A 26988-nucleotide genomic window follows, 5' to 3' on the forward strand; every position below is an offset into this window, starting at 1 on the left:
ACTTTAAAGTGTAGCTATATTTATGTTGTATGACATGCCTTTCACCTTGTTTTCTGGCCTAGCAGCCGGTACAGTTGAGCATCTGCGGCATTTCGTTATAGGTGCCTAGAGATGTCACAACTAGACTGTAATAGGTAAATTTATAGGCAGGCCTGTGTATATGTGTGCATGTGTATGTTGAAGGGACATCAAGTGTGGAGAAAAATCCAGTGCTACACATCACAATCGCCAACAGTAGGTATTCTATAGTGTTTCTCTGTGTGTCTCCTTGAGTGCGAAGCCTACTGTGAGATCATGAACCAAATGACACCTTTAATGTTTGATCAGATGTGGAACTTAGTATAACATGCCAGATATAGGATTCGTTTGGACATAAGTAGTCTATAGTAGGAATAGAATAAACCATATGTGATTAGAGGTATAAATGCTGTTTGACGGGAAAGCATTTTTTGAGCTTACAATGTTGGCTTGTAAATGATCACAGCTCATCCAAGGTCGCCACTATAGCCTCCCAAAAGCACGCGACCTCCGGACAGGCCAAAACCGTATGCGGAAAGTCAGCTTCCAAAGAGTTGCACCTGGGGCATGGCCTGGCATCCAAGAACATACAACTAGTTCAGGCCGGTTTAGGTATACTTTGTGCATGTAGTTAAAGTGTGTGTACTTAAGTCTTGTTTTTGGACACCGTCTTAACCTACTCTCTGCTTGTCTGTTAGGTCCCCACCCCCTAATATGTTCCACTTATTCCTCGTGGCAGAGTACCCATTAACTCGGCCGCCCAGCAGCACATTGTACAGTAGTGTGACCACTTTTCTGCCTGGTGCTGTCCACCTCTTTAGTCGGGTTCCCCAGAATTAGACTTAGTCAGTGTGGTGTATTTAAAAGTATCAAATATCCATTCTGGTCACTGTGTACAGGAGTCTACTCCACTGTGTAATCCCTGGGCCAAATCCCATTCTCTCTAGTACCCCCATCAGGTATGGCCAACCAACATAGTCTAAGGCTTTCTCTATGTCTAGGGACATAGCCTCCAGTGGTGTGCCATCCCGTGGAGCAGCTTCCGTTATAGAGGAGAGCCGACTGATGTTGAAGGGTGTATTCCTTCCCTGTACCAATCCTTTTGGTCTGGGTGACTCGGGTGCTGATTATCTGGGTAAATCATTAGCTAGCACATTCTTGAGTATTTTGCAATCAGTGTTTAATAACGAGCGTGAAAAATAGAAGCTCACATTTAGGAGATCCCGAACAGATTTAGGAAGTTCAGTTATCAGCGTTTCTCTTAGAGCCTGGGGTTAGATTCCCGTCTCTCTGACCTCTTCATATATTTGAGGTAGCTTGGGAGGCAGTTGTGCTCAATGTCTTATAGAACTCTGTTGGGAGCTCATCAGCGCCTGGGGTTTTACTGTGCATCATCTGATGCATTGCTGCTCGCACATCCCCTATCATAAGGGGCTTGTCCAGGGTGAACCTCAGCAGGGGTCTAATCTCGGAATGTGAGTCTTGTCTACATTGGAGCGCAAGGTAGCATCAATTGTGTCTGTGGGGCATATAGTGTGGCGTACTATCACAAATACCTCATTAATGGCGGCTTGGGTGGTTATTATCTCGCCTGATGGTGATTTTATTGCCCCAAAGGGGGTTCTTGATGTCTCTGTGCGAAGGGCCATACTGTTCTATACCCTTCTGTGTGTTGATGTGTGACATACTCCCTACAGTCTGTCCCAGTGGATCTTAACCTTTTGACTTCTGTGGACCCCCACCTAATCATTGCTGGAACTTGGGACCTCCACTAAATCGCTATTGGAATACGGGACCCCCACTGAGTCAATACTGAAAGCGATTTGAACTACAAAACAATACACAAACAATACACAAAAAATATAGAAACAAGTTCTCATCAAAAAATACACATGATGAAATACTGTAGTTAATTCACAAAAATATATATTTTTAATTATTTTGATAGAGGTTGTAGTTTTTCTAACTTCAATTGAGACCAGGATTAAATGAGGATACTCACTGAATTTTTAAGCATTAAAATTTCTTCACATTTTAGTTAACCCATTAAAATATCTCCTTGGTCAGCATGTGCTTGATACCATATGAGGTCTTCATGCACAGCCCACGTACCACCACTTTAAATTCGTCCAACTTCACAACCCTGTTTGACGCCGTGCCTGTGTTTTCATTAAAATATTTCTGTGCGGTGTGGTCCCCAATAGTCTCCTTGTATGGTGTCCAGTAGGGCCTGTGTATTGTCTTCACGTAGGTATCTGCGCACAGAGAGCCTTCACAACCACACACTGTTTCAGCAGACAATGGTCTGGGAGCGTCCACTCCAGGTACTCGTGAGTCTGACACCACTGGGCATGGCTTTCTTGCACCAGAGGAGATCTATACAAGTGTGGAGCCTATGTACTGAGGAGTAGTATGAGAATTCTGCCCTTCTTTGACCCCTTCTGGTGTTGAGAGGCAAAAAAAAAATAGCGCTCAGCAAACGATGTGTAACAACCATATACTGGCCTCATCGTAGTAAGCCAGAAGAGACCAAGCAAATGACCCACAGTGTCACCATCAGGTTGTTCCCTTCTGTATTAGGTTAGGGGACAAAACAATAAGGGGGTAAAAGCATTCAAACATCTGACAACGGGGTGAGCATCTGGAGCAGTGATTGGGTGAGAAGTGAAGGCACCAACCACCACTGCAATCCACACTAGTGTTTAAATAGAGTGGGGTGTATTTCTTACCCGTAATCAATAATGTAAACCCCGCTCTCACGCCTAAAAACCGCAGCTTCTATTGGTCAGGGTGCCCAGCAAGCAGCCGGGTGAGCAGTGTAAAAGGCGGGCAGGGACCCTGCCTCACTGTGCTCGCAAGTGCTCTCCCTCTTACTGGGGCCCAGGGATAGTAGGTGCTCCTCAGGCCGCAGAGTTCTCAGTTGATCGTAGCCTGCGGCCCAGCATTCGGAGCACTGACAAAGCACTGTAGCGATGCCGGGAGAGGTGTCTACGTTTCCGGGCAGGAAGATGGTTGCGCTGCCATCTGCAGGATAATTGTACATGGGTTCAGATCAGGAGCCCTTAAGTGTCCGTCCCCCCCCCCCCCCCTCCTCCTCCATTTGACCTTTTTACTTGCTCAGGTGGTAAGCAAAGAATTTGCCAGGGTTGGTGGCTCTTTACCATTCTTGAAATTCTGCAGGCATGGAAGTTAGGAGCCAGCCCTTGAATACCTGGTTCTTGCAGTTGAATTTTCATTTGCAAAGAAATAAAGCAATCCCTATAGGGAACAAGCTGAATTAGATTATTTGTGTGCAATTATAATAGTTAGTGCATTTAACTTTTTCAGTACTTGTACACTTTTTGTTTGCTGAAAACTAAATTAATATTTTATTCATATTTTATTGCATGTGACTTTCTTACTGGCTTGTGAAAAGTTGCTAGGGCTGTGAGCAATCTGGCCTATTAGCAAACAAACATTCTTGAGACGTGGCAGCAAACGCCTATAAAATAAAACTATAGACCTTGAAGGGTTGCTGGCTTGAAAAGCATGACCTGTGACTTTTTAAAACCAGCATTTGCAATGCAATAGGTCTGGCATTTATGCAAGTTTGAGCTATTGACATTGCAAATGACAATGCCTTTTATTTTTTTCATTTTTAAAACCTAAATAAAAAGAATTTTCATTTGAAATGTCAATAGCTCAAACTCTCATAAATTTGAGACCTATTGCATCAAGTGTTTGTTCTCTCTATTGCTGAGGGTCAAACTCCGAGGATGAGAAAAATGCGCACCGTGCCGCTGGTGCCAGAGAGGGGTCGGGGCAGAAAGCAGGAAGGAAAATAAGCAGAAACCTAGGGCAGCATGAAGGTGAATGTGACGGAAAGTGCGGGAGGCAGAGAGCACGTGAAGGGACAGTGCACAGGGAACACAGAGGGTATAAATGGTAGAGACAGCGAACCGCAGGGCAGAGAGGAGGGTTGGAAGAGACCCAAAGGGTAGAAGAGGTACGGAGTACAGTGGGGGGGCGAACACGGACGGTGAGCAGAGAGCACGTAAGTGACAGTGCACAATGAACCCCGAGGGTATAAAGGGTAGAGGCAGAGTCTACCCTGTGGTATGCACAGTGCCTCGCAGCTCACTAGCTCCTGTCCCGGGGCATCTACAGCACCTCTGCTCACCAGCTCCTGGGCTTTGCGGTGTTTGATGGCTGAAGGGGAAACCCATGGCAGGCAGAGCCGGGGAGGGAGGAGAGACACGCCTTCTCTTTCAGTTTCATTTTCCGGAGCCAGGAGTAGTCCGGGGAGGAGGGGGGTGGGAGCAGAAGAGACAGAGTGGTAGGAGATGGCGAGAGTAAAAGGGGCATGGACAGGGTTGGATTGGGATTACAAATCTGCTTTAAGTAAGTGCAGGATGTTGAAAGTAATTAGAAGCATGTAGTGCATAAAGGTGGCGCTAGTAGCTGTGTCTCTGCAGATCTCCATCTGCTCAGAGAGACCGAGGGAAGGAGAAACAAAGTGCTTACCCAGTAATTAAAGGAGACCGTCTAACGCTGCCAGTACACGATCAAGTCTGAATGGGCGGTGGCTAACTAAAGGAAATAGGGCAGTTACCAAAAAGCCTCACTTTCAATCGGAGACCAGCGTTTACCAAAAAGGATGACACCGCCCAATAGGAAGGATGGGCGGAGCTTCCACTGCCAAAATCTCCTCGATTACAAGAGGTCTCTGAGTGATGAGCGCATGCACTGCAACGCTAGGCGAGACCTAAAATCGAAATATTAGCAGATTCAAACATTAAAAACTTACTGTAAATGTGTGGGAATCTAAAATTGGAGGCTAAAATTGGATTGTGCCCTTACCTTGATTTGGCAGAGGGTTGCAAGCAATGCAAACAATATAGTGCGTAGCATTAGTAACCTGAATTAAAGCACTGGTATAGACAGACACAAAGGATCAGACAATAGCAGCAAAACATTTTTTTTTTTAATTTGGTATGATAGTCTAGTGTAATGCTTTGTCCTATAGAAATGAAACGACATTTAAAAAAGATTTTAAATTCTAATTAAGTTCGATATTTTTTTCTCCATTTTGTTTCAATTAAAATAGATCATTAATTGTATGTTTGTGTACTTGTTTCTGTATTTTTGTGGATTGATTTGTGGCATAACAAAAAGCTTTTTACTTGCTCTTTATAAGGTTTGAATCGTTGGCTGCTCCTCCTTCCCCCACCCTCTTGTCCATGTCCCTATTAGTCTTATCTTGAACTCTGAAGCATGACCTGAACCGTTCTAGTGACTGAAAACTGCTTATAAAAGTATTGGTACTACAGTGAAAACTATTAATCAGTTAGTTTGGGGAAATATCCATGATGGCAGACTATACTCGAACATTCTCTTGGAAAAATTGCTGTTGGAATCCCAATCATTGTAAGCTGTGATTAATCACATTTAGCTTACTGTTCAGTATAGCTTCTATAAAATATGTACAACTGTCTTTATTCACCCCTATCAGTCTACCCAGTTCTGTTCTTGGATCGTTTTTTAGCTGGTACTTACCTTCTAAACGTAGTGTCATGTGACGCAGTGTATTTGTGATTGGGCAGACATACTATCACTGTGCAAATCTGCTATTAGGTTGTTCTCTTGCTCTGGGGCACTAGATAGTTTCAATGCTTGGAGAATTTGGTTGAGGCGTTCTGCTAGGAACACGTTCACATGTTTGATGTTTTCTGTGGCTATGAGCAGATATTGGCTTTTCCGTTATCTACCCTTTGACTGAGTAATCTTTGTTTACAGATGCCACATTCAAGAAGGTACCGATCTTCGGAGCGTGGAAGCAGAGGCAGCTATCGTGAGCGTTACAGGAGCCGAAAGCACAAGAGGAGGAGGAGCAGATCCCGTTCAAGCAGCAGTGAGCGGGACCGGCGGCATCGCCGCGAAGACAGCTATGTGCGTTCCAGGAGGTGAGCGTGGAAAATAATTAATGTTTATCTTTTTAATGCAAGTTAATCCAAAACATTTAGGCACCTAGTGGGAGAGAGAATATTGGAAAAATAGTTGCCCGTATTATAGCTCCCATGTTCATGGTTTTCTAGTGGGTGCCGCGAAATGGATCGTGCAACGTTCCTCAGACCTCTGTACTTCATGCTTGTTAAGTTGTTAGGCGTGATGGAGGCAGCCTACTTAAGCTGTTCATTTTAGTTATTGTTGCTATTGATTTATTCTTTCCAGGGATAAAATTAGTAGACCAATCTGTAGTAATGCAGTTCAGTGTATATTTTGTAGAGTCTTTTAACAACTTTGTTTTGTTCATGATTTCCCAGTGATGGATGAATATTCTTTAGTATTCTGGTTCGTGCGGGTGGTTTGCTTTCTTAAATTCGGTGTATTTTATTGCCCTTTTCCTTTGTACCAACATTTAATTGCAGATGAAGAAATTGATGTTTGCAAGGTGCTTTAGATGTCCTTGTGAGGGTAGAGTATCATTATTACTATGTAATCCTTAGTGCATAAATGCTCGGGTGCCCTCATTTTGACAAGGACAGTCTTGTTCCAATTCCACAGATGTGCTTTTGTTTCTTCTTCAGTTCTGGTTTTCTCTCTTTATTTTTTGGGGTGGGTCTTATCCTTGTTCTTAGTCTTCGGGCCTGGCTGCACAATGACCTGCAGAGAAGGACCAGAATGAGCCACATTTGGAATAGTATTTGAGGAATGCAAGGGTAATGACTTTGATTTTGTGTTAGCTATGATGGCCGTTCGTCGGATCGAAGACCCTGTGATCGAAGGTACTGCGACCACCACAGAAGATGTGAGTACAGCAGAGACCGCGGCAAAGCCTACTGTGAATCAAACTACCGACGCTCCTACGACTACCGCCGTTCACGTGACCGCGACGAAAGCTACAGAAGCTGCAAAAGCAGCCGGCGTAAGCAAATGCGGAGAAGGCGCCGAACCAGGTCACGTAGCCAGTCTTCGTCGGTGAGTACGCTACCATTTTTTAAATAGTGGTAAGCCCACACAATAAAGTTTGTTCTTTTTTAAAGGTTCATGAAGATTTGGTAAGTTGAAAAATTATTTTATTTATATTTAGGGTTGTGCATGTCAAGGAAGGTGTTTTTTGTAGCATAGTGTTGAGTTTGATTTAGTGCAATTAATGGTTCAGGCTGACACATAAGCATCATCCAGAGGGCCTCCAAGGACTCTTTGCCATGAACAAACTCTTGTCCCTCCCTAGGTGTAGTGTAATTTATCTGCCATTCTCTAGGAGAGGGTCTTATTATTTCTGTGGTGTGATCCCATTTGTTCTTGGCTCTTTAGCGTTTAGCAACCATATTATAAAATAAATACATACATCACATAAACTTTGGAATTGAAAATGCCAATTTAAGACCAGTTCTCGAAACACTAATTTCCTGAGTCCACCTTTAAGTTAGTAGGTGCTGCCCTGCACGTTTCAAATTCATGCTAGATTAAATCTCGGTATTTTTATTGCCGATCTCATAAAATACATAAGGTGCCTGCTTGGTGGTGCTGTGTTTCCGGCAGGTGTTTCAGTTGGGTGCCTTTTATACTCTATAAGAGGAGCCCCAGTTAAAGACCGCAGCATCAAAGACCTTCTCTGTTTCCTATGGTGTTTACCTGATAAAAGCAGAAAAAGTAATTGGCTCCTCAGAGGCATAGTGCCCTTCAACCACGGTTTTCATGTAGGCCTTACAGATCGTCCTCACTGTAACCTAAAGAGGTGGCTTCCCAAAATGGTATAGTATGCTTAAATAGTATAGGGAACGACTTAATTGTGCTGAACCAGTGTCAAAGATGTTTGTGAGGTCTGACTGGCAGGTTGCTGTGTAAAACAGTTTGCAAATAAATCCCTTTCTCCCAGTAGCCCTGAAGAGCCTGCCCATGTTAACCCTTTATGATTTCTGGTCTAGTAACACTAAATAGGACAACTGATGACTACGTCGTGGTGGTTCTGCTTAGAAGTAGACTGAGGCATTACTGGCTTATTCTGAGTATAAACATGAAGCACACATTACATATAATTTGTCCTCCCGTGCATTTTCTAGTTGCTCTTAAGGCTTTTCCGAAGGTTGATCTTGACAAAGAGGTCCTACTTGGCTTTAATTTGTGCTAGGTCAGTGTTGGTGGGGAACGCTTAAAGGTTGTGTGGAATGTTCACCATTTGTTCGCAACTTTTGTAATGTTTTATTTTTTGTTTGGGGCCTGGATTCCTTGTATTATCCTTCTGTTTCTCACTGCTTCTAAGCAGCTTTTAAGCCTCATCAGTTACTCAGAGTAACTAATAATGAAGCCTGTGGTTCTTCACAGTACTGTCCACCAACCTTTTCGGTCCCTTAACCCTTTCATTTAGGCTGCTGGAATCTAACCCATTGTACAGCAAGTATGGTGCTGTCAGAAAGGCTGTATTTCTTTCAGTTCTTCTATCCACATTGGCCAATTTGATGGGTGAATTTTATACATGGACCTAATACTTTTTTTATTTTATTTTTATTTTTTTTAGAGCGAAATTGATCAGTTTATCTCATAGCAATAGTTTCTTCAGTCACAATAGTTATTCTCAACCTTGGTTTTCATTGAAAACTATCTATGGTTTCTGGTCATTTCCTATCACAATGGAAGAAATGTAGCCTTTCTGTCAGCTCTGAACTGTACAATGAAAGCCTGGTACTGTTGTCATTTTAGCATTTGTCCCAGGGTATGGGGAGTGTTTTCCCATGGGCCAGCTGTTCTTGCGTTCTGCTGCAGTGGGTCGGGGTGGGTCTTTAGGTTTTATTTTTTCTTTGCAACAACGCAGAATGTTTTTTTCTTTTTTTGATTTCTGAGTTAGTGTATTGTATCTTGACATGTTCCCTTGCAATATCCCTATCGTTATATATTCCTATGTGCCGTATGAATTGGCCTGGAATCTACTGCACCCCTCCTCCTACTCCTCAAACAACATTGTGAATGTCCAAACCAACCAATGTGACGCTGGCTACTGCGCTGGTTTGAAAAATCTGATTGGCTGGTGAATGACGAATTTGCCTGGATTGACATGTAACAGCGGAGCCGACAAAGCACAAGAAGGGGCAAGAGTGTGGAAGACGACGTTGAAGGCCACCTGATCTATCACATCGGCGACTGGCTACAAGAAAGATGTACAGCCAAATCGTAACATAATTTAGCTCTCTAGTTAAGATACCCCAAAAAGTTGCAGACCTGTCTTCCTATCTTTTATATTTTTCTTTTTACTTTTTTTTTCATTTACACCTTTCCTTCCTTACTCCCAATCCCTTCTTTATTTTAAATACTCCCTTCTATACTGTTTGATTTATTACATGCAGTACAGGAAACATTTTTTTAAAGCAAGCTACTTGTGCAGTTGGTTTATGCCTTCTGCTTCAGACATTACCGCCCCATTGCTGATGTGACATCTTTATAATAATTAGTTTTGCGCCGGCGAGTGCTTTTTTTTTATTTAAGCGTTCGCCATGGTTAGTCCTCTCTGCCAGGTCTTGTTTTATTAAAAGCTGCACTCTATTCCAGGGATCTGAATCTCATTTGTTGTTCTTGTCTTTTCATTTTCAGATGAAATTGTCAGTACCCTAGGTGAAGGAACCTTTGGTAGAGTTGTGGAATGCGTCGACCACCGTAGGTGAGTTTGCCAATCTGTATGCATGAACTACAGAATTTTAATTATGGCAGTGCAGTGCTCCATGTGGGCCAGCATAACTTTGCAGACCAAGTTTTGGTCCATGCATTTTTTGGGGGTCTATTTTGGTCTGCCACACGTACTTTGGCTCCATTACAAAAAGAATTCTAGAAATTGCATACAAAATCCACAACCTTGAAATTGACTCCACCCATGAAAACTAAGACAAAGCAATTCATATATTAGGTACAAATAGACAAAAAACAGAACAGGAAGAGGCAGTCACATTGACAGGATAAGCAAAAGTTATCCTCCATATTCAAGAATATAACGGTTTAGTTTTTTAAAAACAAAGAACAATTTGGGGTACATTAAAAAAAATATATATTTTTTTTACTAATCATGTCCCTCTCCTCGTTTTGATGATGGGCCTGTATCAATTTTGATATGGGACTGAAATGCAACCGTAATAATGCAGAAATTGTTAAGCATTATTGGGGAGTTTCACCCATTATTTTTCCCTTTAAACATTATGAAGAGAATAATACTGCTTTGTTTGCGGACTTTAAGATATTTTTTGTCATTTATATATGTACTTGTTTTGTATACAGCTTTTCTAATTATTTTTGTAATCTACTCTTTGGACAATAAATACTGTGATTACCCAAATATGCCCTCCCCGGTTTAATACTTATGATCTATTGGACTCGTATTATGAAATATAATGTATATCTGTCCAGGTGACATTCTGTTTTGCAATTATATTGTTTCCCTAGCCCCTTGTTCGTATCAAAGGGTGCTTCTTAAGTAATCATTGTGATATTTGAAAGCTAGCCTTTGCTGTGTTTCTCAGAAATTCTGTAGCTTCACCGCTTGTAATGAAAAATAAATCCTGAAGAGGATTGTGGTGCTGAAATGGTTCCCTCTACATCATGGTCTATTATATACTTGTATGTAGTAATCCTGCTGCACTGCACTATTTGACCAGTTCAAACACTTTAAACCTTGAATTGAATAACTGAACAAACTTCAGATGTTGCACAAAACCTACTTGGAAGTTATTGATTTAAATTTGTTTCACTAAAACAAATGTAATATAAACGTGATATAGAACAATTGGCAAATAAACTTGTGGCGAACAATGAAAACATAACCGCTTTTACTTTCTATTAAATTGTCCATGAGAATATGCTCTTCATATTACATTGTGTTTAAATTTTCAGAGGTGGAGCACGTATAGCTTTAAAAGTGATCAAGAACGTGGAGAAGTATAAGGAGGCAGCACGACTGGAAATAAATGTGTTGGACAAAATAAATGAGCGAGACCCGGAAAACAAACAGTAAGGCACTTCCAGATGTTTTCTCCAGCATTTGTAGATCTTGAAATGCATCTTTCGTTTGAGCTGTTAACTATTTGTCTAGAAAAATAGCTCCATGTAGTATGGATTTAATTTTGCGGCGGGCCCTGTTATTTGCGTTCCGGGGACTTAAGGCCTGGTTTGTCCTCTTGTGCCTTGTATTAATACTTTTCCTTTGCAGTGATAGTGCTACATATAAATGGCTTGAATTCTGAAATTTTTTCACCTGATGCTTAAAGTCAGCAGACTCCTTCTTTGTCAGTAGTTAATGAAATAATCAATTTTTTTAATTATTCTCATATGCCTCACAATATTTTGGTGATCCTTGTGCTCCTACTGTGTTTCAATCTGCTTTTCCCCACAACCCGCAAACGGAATTGGTTTTGTAAGAATCCTTTATCAATTGAGTAACATTGGTATTAGAAATCCACTCTTTATAAATCCCATCCAATATCGATATTATTACAGCTCATATCAACTTGGGTGCTAGAGAATAATTGGAACCCATTATCCTAGCCTTCCTACATATGTTAGAACAATCATAGTCACATAAAACATTAAAAGGCTTGCAGTCCTCCCAGTAGTACAAAAATAGTTTTTTTGAACCAGTGTTACAAAATCCTCTTTAATCATTGGCTTGACAATGAGTTTAATTTACTTTATGTACAGGACTCTTCTTCCACAGTACACTCTTGAGTAGTCCTTAATTTGTCATTCTCTATAAGTGACTTGCCGCTCCAGGGATGCGGAGGTGTGACTAGTTACACTTTTGGTAATGGTAGCACAACACGTGCATTTATTTGAAGGTATAGACATGGAGTGATAATTTAGTGACGACCTAACAACCATTGCACTGTACCATGGAAGACCAGTATTCTGTATATATATTTGATACTCAGGAGACTGAACACTGCACATTGAATTGAGGTTTGCCCCAGTATTGGAACTTTCATAGATTCCCATGCTTTTGTGTCATTCCCCGTCGTCGGAATGGGAGTCTCGGTAACAAAAATAACATAGCAGTAGGCACAAAAAAGAAAGAAAAAGGCCTAGGCCGCATTCCCTTTTGTAGCCCATCACTCTCTTTGTGTAAAAGAGACCAAACTTAGACATCAGCCAATCAGAAGAGCCTCACCCCTGGAACCCTCCTGAAGGAACCTCAGAGCCTCAGATTTTCTACTGCACGTTGTGCTTGGGGAGTCTCCTTTGAGCTCTGCTCAACTTCAACTCTTCAGAGAGTTTCTTCAAGGTTTTTTCTTCACTTCAGATTGTTAGCTGATTCTCCAGGATGTCTGATAAGGAGAAGAAGGCCCTTTTCAAGTCACGTTCCACCTGTGGCAAGCAAAGGCTTTTCATGGAGGATAAGCATTAAGACTGCATCTATTGTCTCTATCCTGACCACAAGGCTGCGGACTGTAAGATCTGTCGCACCTTTTCAACCAAGACCCACCGGGACCGTGAGGCTAGGCTTCTGACATGGCTCCAGAAGTTGAAATCCAGGAAGGATACGGTCTCCCGTGACAGTGAGGATTCTGCATCGGCATCTTCCTCAAGAATGTCAGTAAAAAGGGGTAGGGGTTCCCTTTCTCCTTCTGTAGAGCGTCATTCAAAGGCCTCAAAAAAGACCCCCAGTGAGTCTGAGAGCCAGGGTCCAGGCAAATCTCACGAGGTGAAAAGGAGAGGGTAGGACCATCTACGCCTTCTGAAGGGTTGAAGACTGATCCAGCATTCAAGAAGCCCTCTTCACATTCTTCTGACAGAAGTTCCAAGTCGTCGACTGAGGCTCCGTCGACTAAGAAATTGAAGCAGAAGCTGAAACTGGTTCCGTCGGTGGGCTCGTCGGCGGGACAGTTGACGGGATCGTCTACGACTGATACGGAAGCATCGACGAGGGACTCGCCGACGACTGCATCGTCGACTAAGGCGGCGTCGACTATGGTGACGACGACAGTGTTGTCGACGAGAGCTTCGACGACAGCAACATTGACGACGGCGGCGGATGGGATGTCGACAGTCTTGTCAGCGGCATCGACAGCGCCCATCTCGTTGTCGAGTGTTTTTGTGTCGACAGCACATACTCCGTCGAGGCCGACGACGACTGCATTCTCGATTCCATCGTCGGCGGAATCGTCAACTATTTTGTCATCGGAAAAGAGGATCACGATTTCCATGACCAGGATTACCCCGGACATGGCATCTCCCAGAAGGGTAACCCCTCTTCCTCCAGCTCTACTGTTCGAGGATGAGTCCGGAGAAGAGGATCAGGACTCATATGGCTATGCCAACAGCCCCTCTCAATTGCTGGTTAAATGCCAGGAAACTGACTCGGATGGAGGATATGATCAAGAGGGGAGCTATAAATGTCATGCTGCCCAACCACAGCAATACTCTGGTCAAGAGATGGTTACTGTACCATCATCTTTGCTACAGGACCTACATAATATGCTGCAAGATTATAAGTCTAAGGCTACACGTTCTGCTCCAGCTCCTGTAGCGCATGGCAGACCTGTCATGTCACCGGCCTCAACGGCTGTTCTGTATCACCACCTCAGGGGTCTCTTCAACCACTGACATCGACTCCACAGGAGCCTTCCAGACCTGCTGTCACCCATGATGATTCCTCGGATGAGGATCATGATTCGGAGGGTAGAGATCAGGACTCTGAGTGGTATGATTACGTCATTCCGGACCCTCCATCTCCAAGTCCGGATCATGTGGATTCTCCACCAGCTGATATCTGAGGTTTTCATCAGCTGATGGAAAGAGCGACTGGAAGATTCAAACTGACAATGCCTAAGGTGTCCTCTGAATGTTTCTAGTACGATTTCAAGGAACCTTACAGGAAAACCACAAGATCCATTCCAATAGTGCAACATCTCTGGGATGAGGGCCTTAAGGCTATGAAAAATCCAGCGACGGTGGTCCCTGTGATACCGCGTCTCGATAAGAAGTACAAGGCGCCTGATGATGGTCCAGCTGCCTTGACAGGTCACCCGAAACCGGACTCTGTGCTTTTCCCAGGCGACACAGAGGAAGTCACGCAACGCTGCTCCTTAACAACTCTTCCTGACAAGGAGGGAAGGAGGTTGGATAATGCCGGAAAGCGATTCTCGTCCATGGCGAGTCTTCTTGTGCGAGCAGCTAATGCCCTGGCAATATTGGGCAGATATGACTGTCAGCTTTGGTGTGATGTCGCACCGTTCCTGGACCAACTAACTCCAGAAGCGGAAGCAAGGAAGGTCTTGCAAGAGGGGGAAGCGACATCGATGGAGGTCATCGACTGTGCCATGGACATTGCCACGACGGCATTTCGTTCTTTGGTGGAAGCTGCGGTCCTTCGTCGCCAGGGGTGACTGAAGGCAACCTGGTTTCGACCCGAGATCCAAAATAAAGTCCTGGATCTTCCATTTGATGGAGAGGCACTCTTCGGGAAACTGATTGATGACACTCTCCAAGAGATCAAAAAAGACACTAAGACTTCAAGATCCTTGGGTACGCTCCAGTACTGTAAAACACCTTTTAAAGGATCCAGGGGTAAGAGTACGAACTACAGAGGATCTTACCAACAGCAAAGATACTCTTCCTATGGTTCAACCTTACAGCAGTACCGCCAGCCTTACCAACAAAGGCAGTGCCAATCCTCCAATTACTCAAGGCCTAACAGAGGAAAGCAGGCTCGCCAGGGACACGATGCGTCCAAGCGCCAATAGCGGCCTCCTGGCTCTTCCTACTGGGCCCTCCTCCAGGAAGTCATCAGTTGGAGGCAGGGTAGCAAAATACCTTCTGAATTGGTCCAAGATAACATCGGACCGTTGGGTGCCCAACATCATTCGAAAGGGCCATACCTTGGAATTCACCCAAATCCCACCAACAAAGCCCCCGGCAGCCGTTCCATCGAAACACCTACGTCTTCTGAGGCTCTAAGTTCATCAAATGTTCCTCAAGGGGGCTATAGAGCCGGTTCCCTACGACCAGAGAGGATAGGGATTCTATTCCAGGTTCTTCCTGGTCAGGAAGACGTTAGAGAAATGGCGCCCCATTCTAGATCTCAGGGAGCTCAACACCTATCTCATCTCCCCATCTTTCCGGATGGTTTCCCTTCAAGACATCCTGAGGTTGGTCAATCCGGGGGATTTCATGGCTTTCTCGATCTCGAGGATGCATACTTTCATGTACCGATTCACCCAGCACACCGAAGGTTTCTACGGTTTACAGTAGCCAAGTGCCACTTTCAATTCAGGGTTTTACCCTTTTAGTCTTCGCTCAGCCCGAGGATTTTCACAAAGGTGCTGGCGCCGGTAGCGGCATTCCTACAAAGACATCATTTTCAAGTCTTTCCATACCTGGACGACTGGTTGCTGAAGGCTCCGTCCAGAGAAGAAGCGCAGATGCGGTTCAGGCTTGTACAAACCTATTTCGCAATCTGGGACTCACGTTAAAGACAAATCATCTCTGGTTCCATCCAGGAATGCACGGTTCCTGGGAGCCATCCTGGACTCAAAACTCTCAAAGGCTTTTCCAACCCTAGAAAGGTGGAGGAAGCTTCAAACCATGGCTCTGGACCTACGAAAAAGAAGCCTCTTTCAGTTCGCTGCTACAAGTCTCTGCTAGGGGTAATTTCATCATGCATACCCCTGATTCCTCACTGCAGGCTGCGAATGCGGCCTCTTCAGGAACAATTGGACATCCAATGGAAACAGGTGCACAGATCATTCGACGACAAGGTGTCTGTCACACCGACAATGTGGAGAGCGGCCCTGTGGTGGACAGACCAAGGCAACTTGTCCCAAGGTCTATCCATAGTAAACGATCCATCTCCTCAAGTAGTGACGACTGATGCGTTGTTGGATGGTTGGGAAGCAGTGATGCAGGACCTGCACGTCAGTGGTCATTAATCTCCTCGCGATCGATGGCTCCACATCAATCTACTGGAGCTCAGAGCGATAAAGCTGGCTCTTTAAGCTTTTCTCCCACGTCTAGGAGGTTCACAGGTTCTCATCAGGACGGACAACACCACGGCCATGCATTATGTGAACAAGGAGGGAGGAACCAGATCTCTCCCGTTGTCACAGGAAGCCCAGGAAATCTGGGAATGGGCTGTCCTTCACAGAATGTCACTTCAGGCAGAACACTTGCATGGGGTTTTGAACGAGAATGCCGACAGACTGAGCAGGTTATCAGTCAGTCACGAGTGGGAGCTAACCCAACAAGTTCTAGAAGAGGTATTCTGCCAGTGGGGCACACCAGCGATGGATATCTTTGCCACACCGACCAGCAAGAAATGACGGTCTTACGCAAGCAGGCTTCACCACCACGGTTCATTGGGGAATGCGCTTTCGATAGCCTGGTCGAGAACATTTGTCTACGTTTCTTCAAAAGAAACACGGTTATCTTGAGAACCAACCCAAGGTTCATACCCAAAGTACCATCGGACTTCCACTTGAAAGAGCCGGTTATTCTTAAAGATTTCTTCCCTCACCCGTCTACACCAACGGAGAGATCGCTTCATTCTCTAGATGTGCAGTGATGTTTGAAATTCTATTTGGATCGCACCAAGGGATTTCGGAAATCCTCACAATTGTTTGTAGCTTTTAGTGGTCCAAGAAAGGGTCTCTCTCTGTCAAAACAGGGAATTGCACGATGGATTACCAGTACCATTCTACATTGCCATTCTGCAGCAGGTAAACCACTGACTGGCAGGGTTCGGGAACATTCCACAAGATCGGTGGCGTCTTCAACGGCCCTCTTTGCGGGGATACAGATTAAAGACATTTGCAGAGCTGCTACCTAGAGCAGCGTCCACACCTTTCCAAGCATTACTGCTTGGAGTCCTTACAGCGAGATGATGCGGCAGTGGGACAGACTGTCCTGAGGAGCCTCTTCCAATAATTGGTGAGCTTTCCTTTCTATCCCACCTTCCGTTTGCACATTTTGTATCTTTGTCATGTTGGCTATTGCAATGTATTTATTACACAAAATGTGTTTTTTATTGCTAACTGCTTGCTACTCTGATACAAAAGCATGGGAATCTATGAAAGTTCCAATACTGGAGAAAGAAAACAAGTTACTTACCTGTAACTTTGGTTCCCCAGTATTGGTAACTTATATAGATTCCCATGCGCCCGCCCACCTCCCCGAGGAAAGCTCAGCCTTCAGCAGAAATGGTGGCTACACACAACGGCTACGAAAATCTGAGGCTCCTTCAGGAGGGTTCTAAGGGGTGAGGCTCTTCTGATTGGCTGATGCCTAAGTTTGGTCTCTTTTACACAAAGAGAGTGATGGGCTACAAAAGGGAATGAGGTCTAGGCCTTTTTAGGTTTTGCCTCGCGAAAAAGATGCGCTCTGCGCATCTTTTTTGCGCAGGCAAAAACCTAATGAGTACTGTGTGTGGGTTTGGGTCGGCCCTCGTCATTCATTGGCTGGCTCCATAAATGGAGCCTAGCCATTGGACGAGGGGCCTGTCCGTCAATGCCGGACCAGACACGGGGGCGTTCCCGAGATTCTTTGGCTTTTGCCGACGTCACGCGACGCCGGGAACGCCCCCGAATCTGTCCCGGCATTGAAGGCACCCGGAAGAAGTCCAGGTGAGTGCTTGCTTTGTGAAATGCTTGTTTGCCGGTTCCCACCCCCTCTCCCGCTCTCCGTGTCTCCCCGCCCCCACCCGCACCTGGCCGTGGGGGTCAGGGTGGATACGTGCGGGTCACTCTGCTGCCAGGAATCCGGGGAGGGAGGGGTGACATCAAAGTGTTTCAGTGCACAGGTTCAATCACGGCGGGGCCCTGCCCCCTCCAGGCCCCCCCCCCCCCCCCCCCCTCCCTGCAGACCGCTCGCTGCATGTCCGGCCGGCCGGCCTGGGTGTCCGGCCGGCTCAGCCTCTCTCGTTTGTGCATGTCGCACAAGAGCAGAAATAAGTGGTTCATTATTGCACTCACGTTAGGTGGACACTGCACACGTCCCTTGTGCTGCACTGTTCACTGCGCTCCCCGCCTCGAGGCGCTGGAAGAAGCAGCCACACGCACACGGGCTGCTCTGCAAGGAACAAAAGCACAATTAAGCTTTTTAAAGGGCTGCCCACTCCAGACATGGTATTCAGTATAGACAAAATGGTTTGAAAGATATTTACCACACACGGACATTGTGTGCGGTGTCACTGTGGCTGACAGAAATGTATGGGGAGTAGTATCTAATGCTACACAACCGGCGCTATATAATAATAATACACAACAAGCGCAATATACACAACCAGCGCCATCGAATACACAACCAGCGCTAAGCAATACTACACAACTATAGCTATCTAATACTACACAAGCAACGCTAATACTACACAGCCACTCTATATAATACTACACAACCGCCCTATCTAATACTGCACAACTAGCGCCTTCTAATACCACACAACCAGCGCTAACTAATATGGCAATGAGGCCAGTAGTGTCGAGGGAGAAAAAGGCATCAGAGGACCCTGCACAATAATTGTGCACTTTCTCTCTTAGCAGCAAAGTGTGATCCTGGCCAGATCACATAATCCGCCCATTCCCGGTTTGAAAAAATTAAAAGCGCCTAAACAAAACATAAGAACTGGACGCTACATCACTTCTGCATCTTCATGTGATTTTACAGACGAGAGCGCGGGACATAGGTCTGTGGCATAAGCACACAGCACACAGTATGTGTCTTGCTTTGTCCTCATTATGAACTGTTAAACAGCGCCCAAGTGAACTCAATATAGCCTCAAGGTACTGTGGATAGCGAAGGTGTTCGTGAAAGGCACTTAAGCACTGTCTGGAGAGGGCAGGGGGCGGTCAAGGTACTGTTTCATTATGCCACACCCGGCCTCCAATCCATGCAGACTCTGTCTAACATTGGACATCACACATGGTCCCTGCCTAGGTGTGAGCAGCGACACAAGCGCTGCGCTGACACTTCTTTACATCTCTTCAAGGACCACAAGTCCCATAATGCAAAGCAAAACAGCATCTCTTGAATCTCTACTCACAACCGATCTGGAGGATATTTAGATATCGGAAACAAGTTCACCAGGCAGTTTAAGTTCCTATGTCAGGGCTGAGTATCTGACCCAGCTCTGCGTTAAAACATTGCATTCTGGGGGTTGTAGTTCGGAATATTGTTAGGCGCCGAAAAGAGTACAAATAATAGAAACACTGGAGTGGACAAGGTGCCATCTTTAATCCTGTGCCTGTTATTACTGTAGGATAAATTCCCGCTAACCCCTTCCCCCTTGCACTTTGGCCCGTGGTCACATCCTGGTCAGGTGCGGGCCACTAACTGCAGTTAATGGCCTCCCCCTGCACACGCTGCCAGGCTCGTTTGGGGAGAGTTAATTGCCCTTTTTAAACACGTCTCACTCTCAGCTTTCGCCGCCTGACTCTCGGCCCAATTTGTCCTTCGGAAGATTAAAAACGCGAGGTTGGGGCGGAAAGTGGCACTTCTGAAGCCCGGACACATCCCCGGCCCCTTAAATTGGAAATTGCCGGAGTGAGCTGTCCTTTCGGGGTGATTTACGCCTCTGTAATCCTCGGGCGCGGTTCTCCTTAATAAATTTCACTTTGGAAGGCAGGCAATGTGCCTCGGTAATTAGTGCATTTGAAGCAGGTTCGCCCTTTGAAGTGCCCGTCCTGCCAAGATGACCCGCAAAGACCGGGCCGTGTGCGCGAGATCGAAAGGTGACCTTCAAGGCAGCTTTTTTTGTTGATTCACTTTTTGAAATGTTGTTCTTTTGTTCATTTTTTTTTTTTTGTTGCAAGTATGAGACGGCAGTTCCTGCTCCGCTATCTTTGAAGGATTACTTTATAAACGACTTTAAATCTTATCCCCCTCCCCCACAGCAGAGTCTGCTTCTGAGGTATTGTGTGTGTGTTTTATTGTTTTACCGAGCTGTGTATGTGAGCTTCAGAGTGGAGCTTCAGAGTGGAGCTTCAGAGTGGAGCTTCAGAGTGGAGCTTCAGAGTGGAGCTTCAGAGTGGAGCTTCAGAGTGGAGCTTCAGAGTGGAGCTTCAGAGTGGAGCTTCAGAGTGGAGCTTCAGAGTGGAGCTTCAGAGTGGAGCTTCAGAGTGTCAAGAGCAATGCCAATAGCTCTAACTTTAACAAAGGCAAAACCATTGCATTGTAAATGCTTGTTATTTCTCTTTTGTGCCTACTGCTATGTTATTTTTGTTACAAAAACTCCCATTCCGACGACGGGGAATGACACAAAAGCATGGGAATCTATGAAAGTTACCAATACTGGGGAACCAAAGTTACAGGTAAGTAACTTGTTTTCATATTAAGCTACCTTTTCTTTACGCAATTGGAGATGCTGGTGTGATGTACATGTCCTCAATAAGTCCCGAGGGAATATCTCATGTCGACACAAGTGACATTTTGGATTAGTTTTGTGTATAATGTAAATGACTATAAAACTCCAGTTTTTGGATATTACGAAATCCACTTTTAAAGACAAGTTTGTAATACTAGAGCAAGTGAAATATTACTGTTACATTGTGGGGAGTGCACGATTATAAAAGTTTTCTGAATTGGTTTTGTGGTGATCTAGGCAAGCAGCCATTGTTAATCCGTCAGTGAATCAGTATTGTTTCTCTTTGTAGGTGACAAATTGAATCCGCATCCGACTATAATGAAATATGACTGGAACATTGTGTGCTGTCTTTTCACTGCCATATTGCTTTCTCTCATCAGTTTGTGTGTGCAGATGCTTGACTGGTTTGATTACCATGGCCATATGTGTATCTCTTTTGAACTTTTGGGCCTCAGCACATTTGACTTCCTGAAGGACAACAACTATCTTCCATATCCCATTCATCAGGTCCGGCACATGGCCTATCAGCTCTGCCTAGCTGTAAAATGTAAGTCAATTATTGTCTTTGGTTTGTTTTTGAATTTCTGACTCCAGTCTCTTGCTATACTAATCGTTGTCTTTCCACTGTTTATTTCTGTATTGTTTGTACATTTTTTTTTCTCGCTAAGCCTTCATACTGTTCACTTCCATATCCTGAAGAGATAGGGGAATTCCATTTCTACTTGCTCATAATTAGGGCTCCCGGTTTTATGGTATTTATTTTTTTGCCATTTCCGTCTGTATTTATCCATATTTATTTTTTGGGCATTTTTTCTGTATTTACCCACATTTATTTTTGCCGCAAGCAAAAGATGTTACTACAGCTAGTATTTTTCCGCATTTATTTAAATTGACAATGCACACCAGCGCCCGGTTGTTATTGGTCAACACAATACATTCATCTGAAAACTTTCCCATTGTAGTACAAGCACATGTGCATTTCAAGAGACTTTGCGGACATTGAGGCTCTTTCTGGTTTGTTAATGAAATGAAGACCACCCCATAATAAGTTAATCAGAAACACGTCTAACTACTGGGTCAGACAGTGAGTGTGGGATACCACAGGACGGTGTATTTTCTGCGTTTAGGCAGCACACTTGAAAGCGTGTATGGCATTCCGGTGCATACATGTTGTTTTTCAATTGAAACAGTCTGCATGAAGGATTTCATATTCAGGACTGGTTCTGTAATAAAGGCACTTTCTTCTGTCACCTCACTTTAAACCGAACCGCATCAAACGCACACCCACAGCAACACAGCTTGAACTACAAATGGAGTCCCTTTCACCCACTCATCTGTGCAGAGCGCAGTAGCTTATACTCCTCTAACGTAAAAGTTTGGTTGCGCTAGATTTATTGTTAACGCCTCGATTCTGGGAGGACAGTTGTGTGCCGCTGCATTGCTAATTTGCATGTGTATGTGTTGCAACAGGGACCCTCAATGCTGCTGGTGAGCATGACTCGGCAAAATGTGGGCAGTGGCGAGCTTACCCACTGGCAAAGGCAAAACACGCATCTGTCTGGGAACATGCACAAGATCAAACATTCTGGAAAACACCGCCCTAGGTTAACTCTACGTGCTGGGGCGACTCTTCCTTTTACTGCCAGTTGGCTTGTTACACTACTATAGATAATTAACATGTTTTTTACAACCAGCAGAGTTTGTAAACCGAAGAAAAACTGAGGTGCAAGCTGGAATTCCTTAAACCATTGTAATGTGTGCGGTGTACATAGAAACATGCACTTTTCATGATCGTCAAGTGGGTCAACATGCCTTTTTGAACAAAGTACATATAAATGTGCGGAGGGCGGTTTGGCGGATGTGCAAAACGCATGTCGGCACACGGATTTAACCCCCTGTAGCAGCAGTGAATGTGCTATTGATTGTGTCCACAGGAGGGGGCCTGTGCACTGCCTGGCGGCTTCTCCTAATGACCGCTTCATAATTGGGATGGGCAGGAGCGGCTTCAAGGCATTTTGAAACGAGGCCACATACAAGTACACGTACATTGATAGTTTTTAATGGCGGCGGGCTGGCGCAGACCAAATCCGAGCGGCGGAGTCCAGGAGATGCCGAACAGGAAGGCGTCTAAAATAAAGGGCTAAAGTTCCCAGGGCGGGGCTGAAGGTGTTAGCACGCCCATAGTGACGCTTTGCTAGGACCAGGATTAGCTCAGGGTCACCGGCGTCACTAGAAGACCCTGAGCCAATAGGTCCACACCACGTCACGTCACTGGAAGGAATTTCCAGTATCAGAACAGCGGTGTGGCACGGAAACAAAGAAACACTGCAGTGCGCCAAGCGCGACAAATGTACTCTTATTTTTCTCTCTCTCTCTCTCTATATATATATATATATATATATATATGTGTATATATATGTGTATATATATATATATATGTGTGTGTATATATATATGTGTGTATATATATGTGTGTATATATATGTGTGTATATATGTATGTGTATATATGTATATATATATATATATATATATATATATATATATATATATATATATATATATATATATATATGTATGTGTATGTATATGTATGTATGTGTATGTATATATATACAATCAAATAACACCGTCCTTCAAAGAATTCAGGCAGGGGTCCAGAGGGGATTCCAAACAGGTAAGCTTTATTCCTGAAACACAGCAGAGTAGTGGCGGCGTATGCATTTCAGGCGAGTGTAATATACATATATACTAGCAGCCCGCCCCAGCGTTGCCTGGGGCAGAAGGGGGCTGGGGGCAGCATTTCAGGCTTGCGTTCACTCCCGCCCGCCACGACATTGTCTGTGTCCCAGACAATGTTGTGGCGGGTGGGGCGGGAGTGCACGCAAGCCTGAAATGCTGCCCCCAGACCCTGAGCCTTACCGCAGTTGTTCCGGCCCAACCTCCCGCACAGGCTCCCTCCCGTCCCATGTCCCAGAGCCTTACCTGAGCCGCCGCCCCTCCCAAGCTTTTCACTTCCCGCCGCTCCTCCTCGCAAGCCTGAAATGCTGCCCCCAGACCCTGAGCCTTACCGCAGTTGTTCCGGGCCAACCTCCCACACCGGCTTCGTCCCGTCCCGTGTCTCAGAGCCTTACCTGAGCCGCCGCTCCTCCCCGAGCTCCTCACTTCACCGCCGCTCCTCCTCGTCATCACGTACGTTGCGGCCAGGAATATTTTTCCTTAGAAAGTTTTACAGCTGCTGTCTGTACTCTCTGGACACCTTATGTAATGGGCTGTTGCCAACTGTTAATGTGTGCCGCAGTTGAATAGATCTTATTGTGAGTGTTTGGTCTTCATGTGAATTCACTTGCTTCTTTATCTTTAGTTCTTCATGACAACAAGCTGACGCACACAGACTTGAAACCAGAGAACATCTTGTTTGTTTCTTCGGATTATGAGCTCACTTACAACGTTGAAAAGGTAACCCAGCAATCACTTTAATTGTATTATGTAATTTTCATTGACTGTTGTTGCTTCTATTTCAATCCTTGAGCAGTAATGAAATTCACTTGTATTCAGTAGCTGACATCTACAGAAAGCCAGTGCTTTGTAGATGACACTTTGATTCCTATGTATTAATGAGGTTCAAATTGTGCAAGGTGGTCTTCAAAAAGTGCCTATTGCAGGTCTAGTTTTTCCTCAAGATTTTTGATATAGCTGTTTGCCAAATTTAATATATTTTATCTGAAATCGCTGCATTTTAGACCTGAAGACTTAATGGATCTTAACAAGTTCCTCCATTGGTGAAAAACATAATAGGCATGGACAAATCTTAAACGAAATATTTTTATATATTTTAACATATTGTGATGTTTTAAATTTTTTACATGAATTGATCTTTTATTCAGGCCAATTTAGTATGATGTACAACTTGTGTATATATATTTTTTAAGAACTAATGAAATCTGTTGGTCTGATGTATGATATATTATGTAGATATTTTCACTGCTGTATTTTATTGTCTATTTCATGATCTGTATCCTGTGTCTTTTTATGATTCTTAAAAATCGAATAAAAGTGATTGACTGATAATAGGCATGCAAAAAAAAAGACCTAGTTAAAGTTTCAGAATGAAGCTGCACATCCTTATGGAATTGAAGTGTTACATCTCAGTACCTGCAATTGTAATATTGAAATTAATTTTACACACATCACTAGCCTGTGTCATTCAGAAGGTGCTAATATTTTGTGAAGCGCTTGCTACTGTTTGCAGGAAGGTAAAGAGACCAATCTGATAGACATCTAGCTGCATATTCTGTACCTTTTGAATTTCCCACGCGTCGGACTGGACCCAGAAGATATTTTTTAGAGCAATACCCCTGGGCCCAGTAGGTGGCGTCAGTTGGCACTGTGTGACGTCCGCCTCGCCTATATAGGTGCCACCTCTGCGTGCTGGTGCCAGTTCTTTTCTTCTACATCCCTGGGCACGTTCCCTTCCGTTCCCCCTGAAATGGAATCCAAGAGGCTGGATAGTTGGGCAGGAAATTATTTTCTTCCACCAGCCTTGTTGTGGTCTGTGAACACTGCATGCTTATTGGGTCGTTACTCGTGTGGGAAATAGTTGTACATGTGCTGCCAAAGCTCCGGGAAGGCCCGGGCCGCCCTTTCCCAAGCAGTGTCATTTGATGTAGTCTCGACACGATTGACTCGCTGAGCAGAGCAATTTTATCAGCAGTGGCTGTCTGGCTTCTTGGTGGATGTCGAGGCCTCGCTCATGAACATGCCCTTTGATGGCACCTGTTTCTTCGGAGACCGGGCAGACAAGTTGCTCAAGAGCTTTAAGGACTCACTGGCTACGGCCCAGCCACTGTGCTGCACAAGCTCAACAACCCCTGTGTGGCCGTGGCTTGTTTCGACCACATGGGTCGGGCAGCCATGCGTCAGGTCAGACCAGCATCAGCCTCCAAGCCCTCCTAGTCTCACCCTTCCAGACCATGGGTAGCCAGTTGGTGACAGGATCAACTATCGCCGCCACCACTGGCCTACCATCACATCAAACAGGTGGGTCCTCCAGCTAGTCCGAACGGGTACTCTCTCCTCTTTGGGGAGGGAGGGTATCGTGCTTTCATTCTGTGACTGGCGGTCTGAAGATCCTTTCATTTTACTCCCGAACGAAGGCCTGACTCTTGGCCGAGGGAGCAATAGAAAGTGTTCTGGTACCAGAAGTCTGCTGTGGTTGGTACCTTGCTAATTTATGGTCCCGAAAAAGGACCAGGGGCTTCTTCGTCCTATTCTAGACGTACGAGCCCTTAACTACTTCCTAAAAAAAGAGAAATTCAAGATGCTCCTGCTAGCTCGGGCCTGTCAGCCCTGGATCCAGGAGACTGGGTGGTAGCGTTTGACTTGCAGGACACCTATTTCCACATTCCCATCCTACCTGACCGCCCATTGGTGCTACTTGCGCTGTATAGTAGGTCATGTGCATTTTCATTTCACTGTGCTCCCCTTTGGCCTCACCAGCGCCCTTCGGTGTTAACCAAAATGATGGTGGTGGCTTCTGTTCATGGGTGCAGATAAGGAGTGTCAGTCTTATCTCAATGACTGGCTGTTGAATGTGGGCTTGCCCCAGGGTGTCTTCTTCCCCCTTGCAGACTGCGGCAAACCTCCTTTATTTGCAGGTTCACCATCAGCGTGCCGAAGTCACACCGGACATCCTCTCAAACACTCCATCTCATCTGAGCAGTTCTGGACACAGTAAACGTAAAGGTGTAAGCAAGTGTTCCTCTGAGTGGAACAACCGACACGTGTTTCGCCCTATGTGGCAAATGTAGCCAGGGCTTTCTCAAGGCTAAACATCATGTATGATCAAATGCATATTTTAACAGAGGTTGCTTATTTTCCAGATTGATTCAAAGTTTTGTGCAGCCAAAATGGTGTCCGATCGCTATCAGTCCCCGGGTAAATCCGTGCAAGTGTCTATCCTTCTGTTTAATAAAAAAACACTTGGGAAGAGAGGAACACTTGCTTACACCTTTACTTTTACTGGCTTAATAGGAGGTTGGAAGGATCCAGAGCCTCCAGCAAAAGTTCCTCATGCAATTTTTAGTAATTAATATCCAGTACCAGGACCTCTGGACCTTTGCGCTCTCTTCAGAAACAAGTTCTGGACACAGTGCAGTTTCAGGCCTATCCTCACGAGCTTCGAGGGTATTCATGCTATGATACTGATGTTTCAGCCTCTATTCTAGATTCAGTGAGAATGACTGAGGCTGCTGGGCCTCATGCATCCTGTTAGTGACACATGCCAGATGGCATATGCGGGCTCTGCAGTGGGACCTGTAGTTCCAATAGGTGCAGCTTCAGGTAAATCTCTCTGTAATGGTCCAGATCTCCGAGGGAACTGCACAAGACCTGCAGTGGTGGCTGAAGAACCACAACGGGATCAGAGGCAGACCACTCTCCCTTCCTCAACCAGTTCTCACAGTAGTGACCGATGCATCACACCTGAGATGGGGCAGCCATCTTGTAGAGGTGGAGATCAGAGAATATCAACCTGCTTGATCTCCATGGTTTCTGACTAGCATTGAATGCCTTTCCACCCTCCATCAGAGGAAGGCTAGTGCAGGTGTTCACGGACACCACTGCTATATGGTTCTGTAAACGCCAGAGCAGACTAACTCAGTA

At 44.9% G+C, this 26988-nt stretch overlaps 1 protein-coding gene across 2 annotated transcripts in view; it reads left to right on the forward strand.

Moving 5' to 3' along the window:
• LOC147661228 (dual specificity protein kinase CLK2) overlaps positions 1 to 26988 on the forward strand; it is a 62448-nt gene that overhangs the window by 17779 nt on the left and 17681 nt on the right. Inside the window, exons 2-8 of one of the 2 annotated variants that reach the window (XM_086951224.1) lie at positions 5794 to 5960; positions 6741 to 6975; positions 9062 to 9155; positions 9586 to 9652; positions 10873 to 10989; positions 20707 to 20873; positions 23690 to 23784. In XM_086951224.1, coding sequence (XP_086807350.1) covers positions 5794 to 5960; positions 6741 to 6975; positions 9062 to 9155; positions 9586 to 9652; positions 10873 to 10989; positions 20707 to 20873; positions 23690 to 23784 — 942 coding nt within the window. The remainder of the gene's footprint in view (positions 1 to 5793; positions 5961 to 6740; positions 6976 to 9061; positions 9156 to 9585; positions 9653 to 10872; positions 10990 to 20706; positions 20874 to 23689; positions 23785 to 26988) is intronic. The other variant, XM_086951225.1, reaches the window with a different exon arrangement.

Source organism: Lissotriton vulgaris, unplaced genomic scaffold (assembly GCF_964263255.1).
Source record: "Lissotriton vulgaris unplaced genomic scaffold, aLisVul1.2 SCAFFOLD_791, whole genome shotgun sequence".
Taxonomy (NCBI): domain Eukaryota; kingdom Metazoa; phylum Chordata; class Amphibia; order Caudata; family Salamandridae; genus Lissotriton; species Lissotriton vulgaris.